Genomic DNA, 18,331 nt, shown 5'->3' with positions numbered 1-18,331 from the left:
GTAGAGACATGGTTTCATCATATTGGCAAGGCTGGTCTCGGACTCCCGGTGTCACGCGATCCACCTGCCTTGGACTCCCAAAGTGCTGGGATTACAGGTGTGAGTCACCACGCCTGGCCCAAGCCAGAAACTTTTTGAAAGTCACTATGGGTTTTTATAAAATATTATCTGTCTGTATTTTTTAAATTCTCATACAGAGAACCAAAACCTGTTCTGGTTTCACACTGATCTCCTCTATTTCTTACCATAATTGGCTTGCCCTGAAATGTTTTAACGTCTTCTCTTAAGTATTTAAAAGCCTGTTAACAAAGCACAAAAAAAACTTTCATTAGCATTCAAACATTTCAGTAAAGTTATCTTTATTATGTTGAGAGTTTAGTATTAAACTATAAAAACAAAATTATGTAGGTGATTCCACTGTGCAGGTGGACAGGGAATGAAAAAGTAAAAATGTAACGCCTTCTCAACCACAGTTCATATTTATTGTAGAAAAGCCACCATGGATTACTGCAGACAAAATGCATTAGGATTGAAAACAGACCCAAAATATCCCTAGAAACCAATTTAAAAATGATCAACTTTCTAATAAATTGTTTTAAAAAATAAAAATCCGTGAGTGATTTTTAAACACTCTTATCATAGATATATTTGTGTTTCAAAGGATTATTTCTCTTTAAGACATGTTAACAATTAAGAATAAAACCATCACCGGGTACAGTGGCTCATGCCTGTAATCCCAGCACTTCCAGAGGCCGAGGCAGGCGAATCACGAGGTCAGGAGTTTGAGACCGGCCTGATCAATATGGTGAAACCCCGTCTCTACTAAAAATACAAAAAATTAGCTGGGCGTAGTGGCGGGTGCCTCTAATCCCAGCTACTTGGGAGGCTGAGGCAGGAGAATCACTTGAACCCAGGAGGTGGAGGTTGCGGTGAGCCGAGATTGCGCCACTGCACTCCAGCCCAGGTGACAGAGTGAGACTCCGTCTCAAAAAAAAAAAGAATAAAACCATCAAGTCAAAATTCCATGAATTTTGTTTATTGCAGACCTATTATGAACTAAAAATGCCACTAGGTACATGGTTCTCGATCCCTATGTTAATTTTAAAACTGTTATGTTAATATTCTTATCGACAGAAAACAAACTTCCTAAATCAAAACTGAAAAACTTTAGGAAGATGATCAAAAAGGAAACCAATTGAGCAAAAGCAAAAGGGTGACCAAGGTACTCACTAGTCTTGATAAACATCAGTGTAAACACACATTTTCTCAATTAAAATATACCACTACTTATTTTGCCACTAGGATGGACTTGTATCAGAAAAATGTTTTCTTCTTACCTGTTGTGCATCTGTGTCTGACTGGAAAGTGATATACCAGTTGCTATTGTGTGCAAACTCACAGCTTATCACTTTGGGGCAGTTTTCGCTTTTGAACAAAGCTTTCACTTCCTAAAAAGAAAAAGAAAATAAGTTAACTCTAAAAAATACATCAATAATTGGCATTTTTTGTTGGTTTGTTTACTAGTAATGTTAAGCCTATCTTCATGTCTTTGGTCCTTTCTATCACTTCACTTGTTAGCTTTTGCCCATTTTTCTACTGAGGATAGGCTGTGTTTCAAAACAAATACAGAGTTAATAGGAAATATATTTGAGTCTGGTCTCAAACTCCTGGATGCAAGCAATCCTTCCGCCTGAGCACCCCAAAGTGCTGAGATTATAGGCACGAGCCACTCCACTTGGCCAGGAGATATATTTTGTACATGATTTTGGGATGATTTATTTTACGATCAGCAAAGCATAAGTATTTCACTTCCAGTGGCAAGCTAAATGCTTAGTGAAATCTCCCCTGTCCTTTTCCTGCCTGGCCTCCCACAGGACAAGTGATATCCTTCATTAACATTTTCTAGGCAATACAAATTTTCACGCATTCTCATTTAATCCAGTTGCTTTGCTTACAACACATACATTAGTTAATGTGCAAACATATCTTCTCTTTTCCGTAATTAGTATAAATGTAAACAGAAACTCCAACAGCTATATGGACTCAGAAAAAGGGTGACTACCAAAACCCAAAATGGTAAAACTGTTAATGGATGGAAAGCAGATTAAAAAAAAAAAAAAAAATTAAGCGAACATTAAGTATCCTTAAGAATTAACAGAGGGAAAGAAAATATCTACTGAAATAGCAAAGGTCAAATGCAGCCTGAGAGCTCAGTGGCTCACTTCTGTAATCTCAGCACTTTGGGAGATTGAAGTAGGAGAACTTCTTGAGCTCAGGAAGAGACTGGACAACATAGCCAGACACCATCTTTACCAAAAAAAGTGAAAATTGGCTGGGCATGGTGGCTGGCTCCTGTAGTCACAGCTACTTACTTGGGTGGCTGAGGTAGGAGGACTGCTTGAGCCAAGGAGTTTGAGGCTGCAGTGAACTATGATCGTACCACCATACTACACCCTCAGTGACATGGCAAGACCTATCTCAGAAAACCATTGATTGAGGAAAAATTTCTTAACATGAAAAAAAATTTTAAAAGCAAAAAACAAAAAACTCCTCAAAAACCCAACAAAACATTTGGTGCCTTGTTTTATTTACTGTTTTTCATGTGTATGAACTCTTCATGTATTCAGAATATGAATTGTCATAACTGCAAAAATGATGAAATGGGGCACAGTGGCTCATGCCTGTAATCCCAGCACTTTCGGAGGCCAAGGTGCACAGATTGCTTGAGCCCAGAGGCTTGAGAACAGCCTAGGCAACATGGCAAAACCCCATCTCTACAAAAAAGTACAAAAATTAGCCAGGCATGGTGGCATGCGCCAATAGTCCCAACTACTCAGGAGGCTGAGATGGGAGGATCGCTTGAGCCCATGAGGTCAAGGCTACAGTAAGCCGTGACCGTGCCACTGCACTCCACCCTGGGTGACAGACTGAAACCCTGTCTCAAAAAATAAAACAAAATAACATTCTACTCTAAATAGCTAATCAATTACAATGTCAGTTACTAATTATCCTCATCTTCTTTAATGTATATCACCTTATCATGGCAACTTAACATGAAGCTCTGTGGCACACTGATTATGAAACATGGGCTTTAGAATCAGAGAGATCATGTTCAAACCCAAACTCCTGTCATTTAAGAGCCCTTGTATCCTTGAGCAAGCTACGTAACCATCCTAACCGTCAGTTATTTCATCAGTAAAACAGGTAATAAAACCTTTGGCTTTAAATAATTGCAAAGTAATAACTGGGAGAATCTAATTGTCAAATTGATTATAATGTATCATTCAAACATTATTTTATTCTGGTACATGTACCATACCATCTTTATGACTGCAACTTTGCTTTATATAATATTTCGCTGAACAATAGGGTTAGTCCTGCCTCCTTAATCCTTTTTTTTTTTTTTTTTTTTTTTTTGAGACAGAGTCTCGCCCTGTAACCCAGGCTGGAGTGCAGTGGCTCCATCTCAGCTCACTGCAAGCTCCCAGGTTCACACCATTCTCCAGCCTCAGCCTCTCGAGTAGTTGGCACTACAGGTGCCCGCCACCATGCCTGGCTAATTTTTTGATTTTTAGTAGAGATGGGGTGTCACCATATTAGCCAGGATGGTCTCCATCTCCTGACCTCGTGATCCGCCTGCCTCAGCCTCCCAAAGTGCTGGGATTACAGGCATGAGCCACTGAGCCCGGCCCTGCCTCCTTAATCCTTAATCAAAATCTAGTTTTTCATTCATTCTTACAGATGAATTCTCAAGTTCCCAAAATAGCCTATTTATATATTAGTTGCCATTGAATCAATCTAGTAAATTCAGAATGTTTCACTGCAATACTTTGTCTACCCTTCTAAGAAAATAGAACTATATCTTTTCCTTTCTCTATACCATCCTAGTACTTCAGAATTAATGGAACAAATTAGTATTTAACCTTTTCACAGTAACTGATGAAGGCACTGACTTATGCTTGCTTGTGTACCTCTTCCAATTTTTCTTCTTTGCCACGAAAGGCAGAAGAAACCTCTTTTAATTTAAACAGAGAACATTTAGCGTTTACAATTATTAATAATTTACCTCTATTGGTGTTGTTTCAGGAATCTCTCTAAGAATTACAATACAACGCTTATGACTTGGTCTCACTTTCTCACCCTTCTCATCAACTTGTACCATGGGAGAAGCTGAAATTTAAAAGAAAAGGTATCATTCAAATGTGACAAATAGTGATATTATCGACGCCATTAAAAAAACTATTCATTTTAATTTCCAACTGAGTAAATTTGCAGAGGCTGGGTTAATATCCTAAAGAAACTGAGTTGTAGAATCAAAGATTATAGGTATGACAATTTTTTTGGAGATCTGTATGTAAAGAACACTATCAAATGTTATTCATTGAAAAAACATTCAGAGTACTTACAGAGTAACTTTGGCACTGCCTTCAGGGAGCATACAACATATATCTAATAAGGCAAATTTCTTGTATACAATAAACAAATTCTTCATTGAGGAGATAACAAATGGATGTTAACAGAAATTAGTGTACTTTCATTGGCCAAACACTATGCTGAGGAATGTAATGAAATCTGATATGTGAAGAAATTCTTCCTAAGATTAAAGTTCAAGAAGCCCTTAAACCAAGAACTATATGCAAAGTATAAGCTATCCAGGATTTCAATTTACTTAATCTTGCATACTACTACAGAGACCCAAAAGCCAACTTTTAAATGCTGATTATGAGGAAATATTATACTAAATATAGTAGCAAATAGTCCCTTCATGGAGTTAATATACCAGATCTCCATGAGCAGGTAAGTAGACAGAATAAAATAAGCAGTTAAGTGTGATGGCATAGGTATAATAAGTGCCAAGTTCCAGCCTAAACAGGTGGGAGATTCTGCCTCTCTTTGCCAACTTTTAATGCAGACAAGATTGGGTCATTTTCAGAAATGATGTCTCTACAAACCAATGAGAGATTCCATAATGTTTGCAATCCTCTGTAATGTTCCATAAATGTTCCATAAATGTTTGTAATCCTCTGGAAATGGAAATCTATTCCACTGTAAGTCTATTATCAGACTTGCTATATTTAACTTTTAAACATTTTCAACACATCTCATATAAAAGTGAAGATCTGCCTTATTCAGTCAAATAGTTAACAAAACCCACTCTTAAGAGGTTACCAAGAAATACTGATACAAGACACAAAATCCAGCAAAAATTCTTAAAGCTTCAATCAAGAAATAAAAATCCATTACCAAACTTCAGAGCAGTATTTGTCAAACTGCCCATAGCAACTCATTAGTAGGCTGTAAAATTAGAAACAAGTTTGTTACAAATATTTCGGTCGGGTGTAGGTATATGGTGTATATTGAACTGTCACAAAAAATGTACTTCTTATTTGGGTTCATAAACTTGAAAGACATTGTCTTAAAGGTTGTGTGATAACGATACATATCTAACACTCCAGAAAAATGAGACTTAATTGCTTATACTTCTTAAGTGGGCAAGATGATAAACAACCAAGGTGCAGAATTATTACAGAAGCTGTATATAGGCCGGGGGTGGTGGCTCACGCCTGTAATCCCAACAATTTTGGGAGGCTGAGCAGGACACACACACACACACACACACACACATACACACACGTCAGTAAAAATAAAGGTGGTGGCTTATAGACACACCTGTCAGTAAAAATAAAGATAAGGCTTGGGAGGCCAAGGTGGGAGGACTGACTCAGCCAACGAATTTAAGACCAGCCTGGGGAATATACCAAGACCCCACCTCTATACAAAAATTTAAAGATTAGCCAGATGTGGTGGTGTGCGCCTGGGGTCCCAGTAACTTGGGAGGCTATGAGTTAGAAGGATGGCTTGAGCCCAGGAGTTTGGGGCTGCAGTGAGCTGCGATTTGCACCATCACACTCCCGCTTGAGTGACAGAGTGAGACCCTGTCCTTCACCACAACCCCCGAAAAAAAAAACAAAGAGAGAATTCAGAACAAAACAACAAAATAAGGGGGTGGGGAGGGGGCAGTAAAAATAATTCCCTATATGATCAGAAGTCAAAATAACATTTTACGTTTAAAATTAAAAAAAAAAAGCTAAAAGGTATTTTTACATACATCTTAACACTTCAAGAATTAGATCAGGGTCTGTAGTCAACTTTTTTATTTCTTCCATGTTGGCAACTGTCCAAATTGGGATGAACTGATCACTATCCATTTGAGATATCAAGTAAAGATCCTTTGACAAATTTTCTCTGAAAAGAATAAACAAAATAGTCCTATAAAACAAGCAATTATTAAAAAGCATCTAACAAGAGGTATCTTACTCACTCTTCCTATCTACTTTTTAAATGCATGGAAATAGATTATTCTATCAGAAATAACACTAAACTTTTCAGCGAACTCTAAAAAGTTGTTAAAAGTTCAATTCAAAAGATACTAATGTAATATATATATACACATTAGTTAATATAACTTTTACAGTATCTCAATTCCCAAACACGTCTAGCACAACATTGGACAATTATACTGATATATAAAGAGGTTTAATATTACAAGTAGCATTTTAACAAAACATTACATATAGCAGAGTCCCATCTTATAAATACTTCATCAGTGATATTAGAATACGCATGATAAAAACTGTAGCTGAACTGTGAACTGACTCAAGAAGGATTTTCCATTTCTTTTTCTTTTTTTCCTGAGACAGAGTCTTGCTCTGTCGCCCAGTCTGGAGCGCAGTGGTGCAAACTCGGCTCACTGCAAGCTCCGCCTCCCGGGTTCAAGTAATTCTCCTGCCTCAGACTCCTGAGTAGCTGGGACTACAGGCGCCCACCATCACGCTCGGCTAATTTTTTTTTTGTATTTTTTAGTACAGACGGGGTTTCACTGTGTTAGCCAGGATGGTCTCGATCTCCTGACCTCGTGATCCATCTGCCTCAGCCTCCCAAAGTGCTGGGATTACAGGCGTGAGCCAGTGCACCCTGTCCAAAATACATGTTTTAAATTATTTAAGTCAAACATGCTTATATATAAATACATAAATTGGCTGGGCGCAGTGGCTCATGCCTGTAATCCTAGCATTTTGGGACGCCGAGGCGGGTGGATCATTAGAGGTCAAGAGCTCAAGACCAACCTGGCCAACATGGTGAAACCCCGTCTCTACTAAAAATATAAAAAATTAGCCAGGCTTGGTGGTGGGTGCTACTCGGGGTGCTGAGGCAAGAGAATCACTTGAACCTGGGAGACGGAGATTGCAATGAGCCGAGATCACGCCACTGCACTCCAGTTGGGGCAACAACGGCGAAACTCCATCTCAAAACATAAACAAACAAAACGAAAAATAAAAAATATATATTTAATATTAACACACAAGATGCTTTAAGGTACATTAAAAAAAGAAGATGCAAACATTGCATCTTACACGTAAAATCTTGTTTAATAAACTTAGGTAAAATCAAATTCACACCTTGCTATTCACATCAAATATTCTTTGAAGCACTCTGGCTATAAATAGGTGGAAGTTTTTGCTTATAAGCCCCCTTCTCAAAGAGTACTGTACTGATCACCCTATTTAAAACTGCAACCACCCCAGCATTCCTGATTCCTGTCTTTGCATTTAATTTTTTTCCCATAGCACTTATCTCCTAACATACTCCTGAGTTGCTTATTTATTATGTTTGTTTTGTGTTCTCACAGTCAGAATATAGGTTCCATGAAGGATCTTTGCTGTTCAATCAATAATGTATTTCAACTGCCTAGCGCCTGGCAAGGAGCAGGCTCAAAGGCCCTTACATTCAAATTCTATTAAAATAGAGGCCAGGCATGGTGGCTTACACCTGTAAACCCAGCACTTTGGGAGGCAAAGGTGGGTGGATCACCTGATATCAGGAATTTACGACTAGCCTAGCCAACATGATAAAACCTCGTCTCTACTAAAAACACAAAACTTAGCCAGGCACGGTGGTGTGTGCCTGTACTCCCAGCTACTCGGGAGGCTGAATCAGAAGAATTGCTTGAACCCGGGAGGTAGAGGTTGCAGTGAGCCGAGATCGCGCCACTGCACTCCAGCCTAGGCAACAGAATGAGAACTCCATCTCAAAAAAAAAAAAAAGATATTCCTTAAGATTCTGAAAATAAGACAACTATAAACATAATTTTTGCAAAACTAAAAAGCTGTAGCCTAAATGAACTCTGAAATTTAGTAGGTCTATTCTTAAACAGTGATTCAACTCTTAGCTAAAGAAACTGTACCTTGTCAGAAGTAAATCAAATTAATGGATATAACATCTAAGATTTGATTATTCATGAGTAATACCTGATATGTATTAACGGCAATTTTGCTGAGCTACAAATGTCAATTACCCAGCTGGTTCGAACTATATCACAGTCCTGAGTAGGATGTGATGGATCATGACAAGTAGGAGCTTCCACTGCAACAACTAAAAAAGCTGGGATAAACTACAGGAAAAAAAAAAAAAAAAAAAAAAAAATCACGTTTTTGGAGATCTGGGAAAGCCGTGGAAGCTTCAAGCACAGAATGACTAAAATGCCCCAAAGAAGATCTTTCCTTCCTGAGAGCATTTGCAGATCTTGACTCAGACTCTACTGGACAACAGAGAAACCAGCAGCTCTCCAGGCAGTTGTATATAAGTGTGTGGTAGGTGTAATGGGCACAGAACTAGAATTATGAATGGAAATTATGGGAGCCAACCAATACAGCTGATTTTCCCCATAAGATGTTTCCTGAGTTTTAAAGAGGAAGATGGGAGATTGGGAGTCAGGCTGAAACGACAGTAAAATTTATGTGGTCTTGTGATTAAGTCCCAGTGCAAGCAAAAATGTGGCAAACGCAAGTCTCCCCGATAAGACACTGCCAGATTTTCTTTCTTTCTTTTTTTTTTTTTGAAACGATGTCTCGCTCTTATTCCCCAGTCTGGAGTGCAATGGTGCGATCTCAGCTCACTGCAACCTCCATCTCCTGGGTTCAAGTGAGTCTCCTGCCTCAGCCTCTCGAGTAACTGGGATTAGAGGTGCATACCACCACGCCCAGCTAATTTTTTGTATTTTAAGTACAGATGGGGTTTCACCATGTTGGTCAGGCTGATACTGAACTCCTCACCTCAGGTGATCCACCTGCCTTGGCCTCCCAAAGTGCTGGGATTACAGGTGTGAGCCACTGCACTGGGCCAAGACACTGCCAGATTTTCAAGCAGTATGGGGTAGGAAGTTAAAGAGCTAAATCTCAAATCTCTGTATTAGAGATCTAAATCTCCTTGGTTTTGTAAGATTAGGGTGACACAAAACTGCCAAGCTCTAAATCAAAAGCCTCAAAGGGCCATGTAGAAGGAATAGAGCTAAATCAAAGGTGAACTGAGTCCATTTAAAACTGTTGCTCAGCCCTGACCTAGCTCAGTTCCTGATTGGATTGAAGCAATCAACATTTCACTCTCTGCCTAATAGAAAAAAAGTTCAAACTCTGTCTAGGGTTATATCACCTACATCTTCTATGATTCTGTTGTAAGTAATGTACAGCATAAAATCAAAATTTACAAGACATACAAAAAGGCAGTAAATTATGACAGATAATTCAAGAGAAGAAACCAGACAATAGAAGCAGACCCATAAATGATCTAGTTAGTAGGTAAAATTCACCCAGGCTGGAGTGCAGTGCTGCAACCTCAGTTTACTGCAAACTCCACCTCCTGGGTTCAAGCCATTCTCCTGCCTCAGCCTCCAGTAGCTGGGACTACAGGGGCACACTACCACACCCCGCTAATTTTTGTATTTTCAGAAGAGATGGGGTTTTGCCATATTGGCCAGGCTGGTCTTGAACTCCTGACCTCAGGTGATCCACCTACTTTGGCCTCCCAAAGTACAGGCTAAAGTAAATACTACATGAATGTTTTGTTTCTTTGTTTTTGAGGTGGAATTTCGCTCTTGCCACCCAGGCTGGAGCCCAGGAATAACCTCAGCTCACTGCAATCTCGACCTCCCCAGTTCAAGTGATTCTCCTGCTGCCACCTCCCAAGTAGCTGGGATTACAGGCACCCACCACCACACCTGGCTAATTTTTGTTTTTTTTATTAGAGACAGGGTTTCACCATGTTGGCAAACCTGTTCTTGAACCCCTGACTTCATGATCCGCCCACCTTGGCCTCCCAAAGTGCTGGGATTACAGGCATGAGCCACTGCGCCTGGCCCATTATTCTTATCTGTAAATAAGACGTCTCCAAATGTTTGCCTGAAAGGATTCCTTATTTAATAGAAGACACTGGCGATATAAATTATCTATCCAACTCCTTACTATTTTGCCAAAAATGACTCTATGATTAATGTTACAAGAATCAACTATTAAAACATGCATCAAGAAATAACTTTTTGTCAATTCCAAAATTGAGCATGTTCATAGAAAAAACATCCAATGCAAACTTCATTATCTTTATATTAAGAATAGATCCTTTGCATATCAGATTGGAGACTACGCTTTTTCTTTTTTCTTTTTTGAGATGGAGTTTCGCTCTTGTTGCCCAGGCTGGAGCGCAATGGTGCGATCTCAGTTTACCACAACCTTTGCCTCCGGGGTTCAAGTGATTCTCCTGCCTCAGCCCACGGAGTAGCTGGGATTACAGGCACACACCACCATGCCCGGCTAATTTCTGTATTTTTAGTAGAGACGAGGTTTCTCCATGTTGGTGAGGCAGGTCTCGAACTCCCAGCTTCAGGTGATCCAGGCACCGAAGCCTCCCAAAATGCTGGGATTACAGGCGTGAGCCACAGCGCCCAGCCCTACACTTTTAAATCTAGATAAGGGGCCAAGTGTGGTGCCATACGCCTGTAATCCCGACACTTTGCGAGGCAGAGGAGGGCAGGTCACATGAGGTTGCGTGTTTGAGATCAGCCTGGCCAACATGGTGAAACCCTGTCTCTACTAAAAATACAAATATTAGCCGGGCGTGGTGGCCGCACGCCTGTAATCCCAGCTACTCTGCAGGCTGAGGCACGAGAATCTCTTGAACCCTGGAGGCGGAGGCTGCGGTGAGCCGAGATCATACCACTGCACTCCAGCCCAGCGACAGCATGAGACTCTGTCTCAAGAAAAAAAAAAAAAATTTAGTTAAATAATAATCACTATCCTTGCGCTCTATTTCACACGTATTTTACATCTACTAATAAAATTCAATAAAGGGGAAATAGCAATACCGTGAAAAACAGAATTCTAATTGTTTCTTCAGACATTCTTTTAGGTCTTCTGTAGAAACTGTTGAATTGCTTTCTCCTTATGGTAGAAAAGAAGAGGGAAAAAAAGTTAACAGCATGTTAGTAGAGGTGATAAATCTGACATACTGTTGTACTCAGAAGCCACAAAGTATCTACAATCAAAATTCACCACAAAGCTACTGTTTGAGAAACAGGGTCTCCTTTTGCTGCCCAGGCTAGAGTACACTGGTGCGATCACAGCTCAGTATAGCCTCAACCTCCTGGGCTCAAATGATCCTCCCACCACAGCTTCTTGAGTAGCTAGGACCACAAACTTGTGCCACGATACCCAGCTAATTTTTTATTTTTTATTTTTTGTAGAGACAGGCTCTCATTACGTTGCCCAGACTGTTCTCAAACTCCTGGGCTCAAGCAATCCTCCTATCCTGGCCACAGGCATAAGCCACTGTGCCTGGCCCAAACTGTATTTTTTATTATTTTTATAATTTGGACAGTTCAAAGTCTAACTAATTTCTGTCAACCTCGACATTCTTTCATCAGATACATTTCATATTAGTTTAAGGTTATTTTTATCAAAAAATTAACAATGCACAATACTAAAAGCACTTAAAGGCCAGGCGTGGTGGCTCACGCCTGTAATCCCAGCACTTTGGGAGGCCAAAAGCAGGTGGATTACTTGAGGTCAGGAGTTTGAGACCAGCCTGGCCAACATGGTGAAACCCCATCTTTACTTAAAATACAAAAATTAGCCAGGTGTGGTGGTGCGTGCCTGTAATCCCAGCTACTCGGGAGGCTGAGACAGGAGAATCACTTGAACCCAGGAGGCAGAGATTGCAGTGAGCTGAGATCACGCCACTGCACTCCAGCCTGGGCAACAGAGCGAGACTCCCTCTCAACAACAACAAAAAAACAACAACAAAAAAACACCAATTGCTTGCCATATCACTTCAACTCTATGTTCAAAGTAGGCAGTTGTTTATATATAGATACATAAAATTTCTTTTTCAGACACAGTTTCACTCTGTCACCCAGGTTGGAGTGCAGTGGCATGATCTTGGGATTATAGGTGCACGCCACCATGCCCAGCTAATTTTCGTTTTCTGTTTTGTTTTTTTTTTTTTTTCAGTATAAGACAGTGTTTCACCATGTTGGCCAGGCTAGTCTCAAATTCCTGACCTCAAGTGATCTGCCCACCTCGGCCTCCTAAAGCGCTGGGATTACAGGCATGAGCCACCCTGCCTTTATATCTTTAATTTCACACTTTCCTTTAATAGAACCTTCATAAACAATCTTTTAACATTACAAAAGTCATGTTATCTGAAAACAATGTAACAATCAACTAACATTACATTAACGTAACCTTCTTTTCAAATAAGAAAATAATGCCATAGGTTTATCAGAACAAGTATAAAGAGACCATGGGTGGGGGGGTGTCCTGTAATGAATTCTCATTTTAACAATAAAACCATAAAGTTTACCAGAAACATCATATATTTGGTAACTCAGATCTTCTGGTCCTAAAATCATCCCATCAGTTGATTCTTCAATGCCTGTAGTATTTCTTGTGGTTTCACAAGATGAAGAATACATTACTTCATATTCTTTACATGTATCTTCTGAGAGCTCTGCATTACCTGTATTAAAGACAGACACTGAAAGTAAATGGGAATTATTTAAATTCTATTTGCAGGAACTCTGGGCAGTATGTCACTTATAAAAAGATTTTAAGGAATTCTACCAGTTTGAAATATGTCCGCATGGTTTTAAGCAAGAGTTATCATTCTGAGGGAGAAAAGTTTTGACAATTATGGATAAACTAAAATGATCAACAATTGCTAAAACGTATATAGCATTATCCATGTATCAGACTACTCCATGCGCTTTATTCATTTAATTTTCAGAAAATCCTGTGCTGTAATTAAGATTGCTTCTGTTTTACAGATGGAGGGAAAAATGCATAGAGAAATTAAGTTATTTGCCCAAGGTCAAACAGTGAGTAAACAGCAGAGTCAATGATGGTGGATAAAAACTAATTTATAAATATCGTTATTATAGATGGGTTGCATGCTGGACCCAAAAACACAGCTACTACTTGAAATTAGTGGCAATCTATTCATGTTAGATATAAATGAGAATTATATACAAACTGCATGTTAAACATTTATAAATGCTGGATGCAGTATGTTTAAAGGAAGAAAAATTGATAAATATACTTAATCAAATAATCAAAGGATATATCCTGGCCAGGCATGGTGGCTCACACCTGTAATCCCAGCACTTTGGGAGGCCGAGGCTGGTGGATCACTTGAGGTCAGGAGTTTGAGACCAGCCTGGCCAATATGGTGAAACCCCATCTCTACTAAAAATACAAAAATTAGCCGGGTGTGGTAACCGGGTGTGGGATTACAGGCATGAGATAAAGCCAGGCGCCTGTAATCCCAGCTACCCGGGAGGCTGAGGCAGGAGAACTGCTTGAACCCAGGAGGTGGAGGTTGCAGTGAGCGAAGATTGCGCCACTGTACTCCAGCCTGGGTGACAGAGCGAGACTCTGTCTCAAAAAAAAAAAAAGAGATGTATCTCAAGCTCGGTAAACTTGCTTGGCCATACATTTAACCAAACTGTGATTTTTATGACCAAATATTTAAGACTTACCCTCAGGATGAGCACCTGATGTAGCTGCTATTTCATGCCAAGAGCTTTCAGTTCCATGAGTTACTGGGGTGGCATCAGTATTTCCAGGAGCAATTTCTTGCCATACTTTGGCATTAGGATTTAAACCAGTTCCTTTAGATGCTACCTGCTAAATAATCGAAGGATCTATTTGTAAATTTTTTAAGTCAGAGCATGAAAATTACAGATTTAGATAAAATTGCTTTTCCATTACTTAAAAGTGGGGGAGAAATCCAATAATTATATTTAACAAATAATAAATAATATTAAAGTTTTGATCAACTTGAAAATGTGAAATATCTATATAAAATTTAGCTTCCTCTATTAAAAAATAGGTATCTCTAAATATTAAAACAGAAATACTGCCTAGGTGCAATGGCTCACGCCTGTAATCCCAGCACTTTGGGAGGCTGAGACAGGAGGATCACATGAGCCCAGGAAGTTCGAGGCTACAGTGAGCTATAAACACACCATCATCACTCCAGCCTAGGTGACAGAGGAGACCCTGTCTCAGAAAAATAAATAAAATAGAAATACTGCTTTACCCCAACCTACCTGCAAATGTCACAAAATTTAAACTATTTACATAACTTTAGAGACACTTGTGTATTTTTTCATCTACAGCAAATTTTTTAGTTATCTATGGTATTTTCCAGAATATTATAAATTTTTATTGCCATCTAAGCTGCGATCGAGACTTTAGAGTCTGAACAATTCTATAACTAGAAATTTTATCCCAAGATAAAAGCAGTGATGTGCTTTATATTGTAATTTTTTTTACACCTGTCCTGCAAGTGTATGTTCTTAAAGTCCATAGCATAACTACTTTAAATAGTGCCATTTAAGGTAATCTCTTGAGGCAGAGCACAATGGTTCATTCCTATAATCCCAGCACTTTGGGAGGCCAAGGCGGGCGGATCACTTGAGCTCATGAGTTCGAGACCAGCCTGGGCAACACGAAGAAACGCTGTCTCTACAAAACATACAAAATTAGCCGGGCGTGTTGGTGGGCGCCTGTAGTCCCAGCTACTTGGGATGCTGAGGTGGGAGAATGGCTTGAGCCTGGGAGACAGAGGTTACAGTGAGCTGAGTTTGCAGCACTGTACTCCAGCCTGGGAGACAGTGAGTCGGTCTCAAAAAAGAAAAAAAAAAAAAAAAACAAAACACACACACACACACACCACTGCACTCCAGCCTGGGAGACAGTGAGACTCGGTCTCAAAAAAGAAAAAACACACACACCCACACCCCCACCCCACCACACACACACACACACACACACACACACACACACACACACACACACACACACACACACACACACACACACACACACACACACACACACACACACACACACACACACACACACACACACACACACCCCCACCCCACCCCACCCCACCCCACCCCACCCCTCACCAAACATAATGCCCTGTTCTATGCCTAGGTTCATTCATATCTTGAGAGCAGGGGCTGAGCCTTAAAATGTGGAAGTAGTGAGGAGTATTTTATCACTTATACGCTTTAGAATTTCTAAGTGTAGGATAACAAGCGTATACCTTTCCGTCATTTTTATTATTGTTTCAAAATTCTCTACAGAAAATACACCTGTTTTGTACCCACTGGAGCACAGTACTCTCCCACCACTCTGCCTTTGGTAGCCACTGATTTGAAGCTGAATTGATTGGTGAATGTGATGTGGGAATTTAGGTATCACATAATTTATTTGTGTGTTGGGGAGGGGGATAATCTATTTTAACAAAACTTGCTATTCATATGTATGCCCTAAAAAATAAACATTACAGCATAATAAGACATACAACTAAGCACTCCACTGGACTGCAGGTGGGATGCCTACCCAGCAGCAAGCCCACCCTAATGTGCCATCTGAGGACCTGCAGAAAGGACAGTGGGAAGGAGACAACAGCCTCAGCCCAGAGATCTCCCTATCCTCCTCCCTCAGGGGAGGGGGATCCTGACATTTGATCCTGACATTCAACCCTTCCTGTCCTCCTTCTTGGTCAGGAAGACGACTGGATACAGTGGGTGGGGGCGGGGAGAAGGAGGTACAGAACGGGATGCAATATGAGAGTAGAGAGATTCTAGAGAAGGGCAAACGAGGGTGGGTAACTAACTACGGAATTAAACAGAAGAAAGAAGCCTCTATTCGTAACCCTGGAATCCGGCAGGGGAAGAAGGAGGAAATGGGCAAGGGGAGGTGGGAAAGAGAAGCTGAGGAGGAGGGAACTTACTTATTTCTCCCTGCCTCTGCTGAACAGTTCCACTCCTTTATGTTAATCCCATTATGAGACAGGCCCAGAGAAGTTCCAGTGACAAACTAGTAGTTTGTGTCCCAGGGGAACAAATGATCTAGGAAGTGAATTGCAAAGCTGGCAGGCAAAGCTGGGGTCCACCTCAGTAAGATCCAGCTCCTGGCTCCTAGAGAGCTTTGGCACGGATGCCGTAGGTGACAATAAGAGAGATGATGAAGATGCCTAAGCCCACCCCTAAGGGTGATAACTCAAGCTCTTTGGGTACAGCATAATTTTTGACTGATAGCAGAACAGAACTCTGAGTAGCTTGTGATAGCCAAGCTCTCCTGGCATGTCAACAGTATTTGACATTGAGCATTTTTCAACAGGAGAAAATGCATGTATTTACATACTTATTCTCTCCCTCTCTTTCCTCCATTCTAAGAATACCAGATAGGTGCCTACCCAAGAAGACGGCAAATGGTAAAGGTACAGCTCTCAGAAACAGAGATCAAACATTAAATCCGAATAAATACAAAGAGTACAATATTGATCTAGTAAATAAGATCTGTACATGAAAAAGATACAGTGAAAGGGCCATACACCTATTAGAAATACCCCTTACTCATAAGAGTTGCTATGCAGAGTAGTTATGTGGCTTTAGTAAAGCAAAATCATCATTTCAAGGTAGTTTTTTTTTTCTTTCTTTTTGAGGCAGAGTCTCGCTCTGTTGCCCAGGCTGGAGTGCAGTGGTGCAATCTCGGCTCACTGCAACCTCCCCGTCCTGGGTTCAAGCTACTCTCCTGCCTCAGCCTCCTGAACAGCTGGGATTACAGGTGCCTGGCACCATGCTGGGCAAATTTTTGTGTTTTTAGTAGAGACGGGGTTTCACCATGTTGGTCAGTTTGGCCTCAAACCCCTGACCTCAGGTGATCCACCCACCTTGGCCTCCCAAAGTGCTGGGATTACAGGAGTGAGCCACTGCACCTGGCCTCAAGGTAGTTTAATAATCATTATCTAAACACACAATGATTGAGATGCTGGAGTCACTCCTGAATCCAAAAACAGCTCTAATATGAACTTTTTATTATTGTGTGATCTTGGCAAAATTTCTTAACTCTTCTGAGCCTCAATTTTGTTAACTGTAAATTGAGGTAAAACATTCTTATTTTTATTTTTATTATTTTTAAAGACAGGGTCGGCTGGGCGCAGTGGCTCACGCCTGTAATCCCAGCACTTCGGAAGGCCAAGGTGGGTGGTAACCTGAGGTCGGGAGTTCGACACCAGCCTGACCAACATGGAGAAACCCTGTCTCTACTTAAAATACAAAATTAGCTGGGCGTGGTGGTGCATGCCTGTAATCCCAGCTACTCGGGAGGCTGAGGCAAGAGAATCGCTTGAACCCCATAGACAGAAGTTGCGGTGAGCCAAGATCAGGCCACTGTACTCCAGCCTGGGTGACAAGAGCAAAACTCTGTCTCAAAAAAAAAAAAAAAAAAAAAAAAAAAAGGACAGCCAGTTTTCCAGGCTGGAGTGCAGTGGTGTGCCCATAGCTCACTGTAGCCTCAAAACTCCGGGGTTCAAATGATGCTCTTGTCTCAATCTCCTGAGTAGCTAGGACTACAGGCCTGGAACACCATGCTCCACTAATTAAAAAAAAATTTGGCAGAGTTGGGTTTTCATTATGTTGCCCAGGCTAGTCTCAAACTCCTGGCCTCAACAGATCCTCTCAACCTCAGCCTCCCAAATCACTAGGATTACAGGCATGAGCCACTGCACTGGGCCAAGAAGTCCTTATTTTAAAAATTACATGGCCGGGTGCAGTGGCTCATGCCTGTAATTCCAGAACTTTGGGAGGCCAAGGCCTTGGGTGGATGACCTGAGGTCAGGAGTTCAAGATGAGCCTGGCCAACATGGTGAAACCCTGTCTCTACTGAACAATACAAAAATTAGCTGGGTGTGGTGGCGGGCGCCTGTAATCCCAGCTACTACTCGGGAGGCTGAGGCAGGAGAATCGCTTGAACCCAGGAGGTGGAGATTGCAGTGAGCCGAAATTGCGCCACTGCACCCCAGCCTGGGTGACAAGAACAAGACTCCGTCTAAAAAAATAAAATAAATAAAAAACAAAAAAATTACAGGCTGGAGACGATGGCTCATGCCTGTAATCCCAGCACTTTGGGAGGCTGAGGCAGGC

At 40.8% G+C, this 18,331-nt stretch overlaps 1 protein-coding gene across 19 annotated transcripts in view; it reads right to left on the bottom strand.

Moving 5' to 3' along the window:
- The window catches only part of LARP4 (La ribonucleoprotein 4), a 79,560-nt gene that overhangs the window by 38,070 nt on the left and 23,159 nt on the right, over positions 1-18,331 (bottom strand). For 14 of the 19 annotated variants that reach the window (XM_054442791.2, XM_054442801.1, XM_054442795.2 and 11 more), the window contains 7 exons: positions 13,865-14,012; positions 12,691-12,846; positions 11,195-11,270; positions 6,110-6,246; positions 4,067-4,170; positions 1,338-1,448; positions 246-299 (listed from right to left, as the gene is read on the bottom strand). In XM_054442791.2, the coding sequence (XP_054298766.1) occupies positions 246-299; positions 1,338-1,448; positions 4,067-4,170; positions 6,110-6,246; positions 11,195-11,270; positions 12,691-12,846; positions 13,865-14,012 (786 nt within the window). The remainder of the gene's footprint in view (positions 1-245; positions 300-1,337; positions 1,449-4,066; positions 4,171-6,109; positions 6,247-11,194; positions 11,271-12,690; positions 12,847-13,864; positions 14,013-18,331) is intronic. The other 5 variants (XM_054442802.2, XM_063646937.1, XM_054442792.2 and 2 more) reach the window with 1 other exon arrangement.

This window comes from Pongo pygmaeus, chromosome 10, assembly GCF_028885625.2.
Source record: "Pongo pygmaeus isolate AG05252 chromosome 10, NHGRI_mPonPyg2-v2.0_pri, whole genome shotgun sequence".
Lineage (NCBI taxonomy): Eukaryota > Metazoa > Chordata > Mammalia > Primates > Hominidae > Pongo > Pongo pygmaeus.
This window is presented reverse-complemented; position numbering and strand designations above follow the sequence as displayed.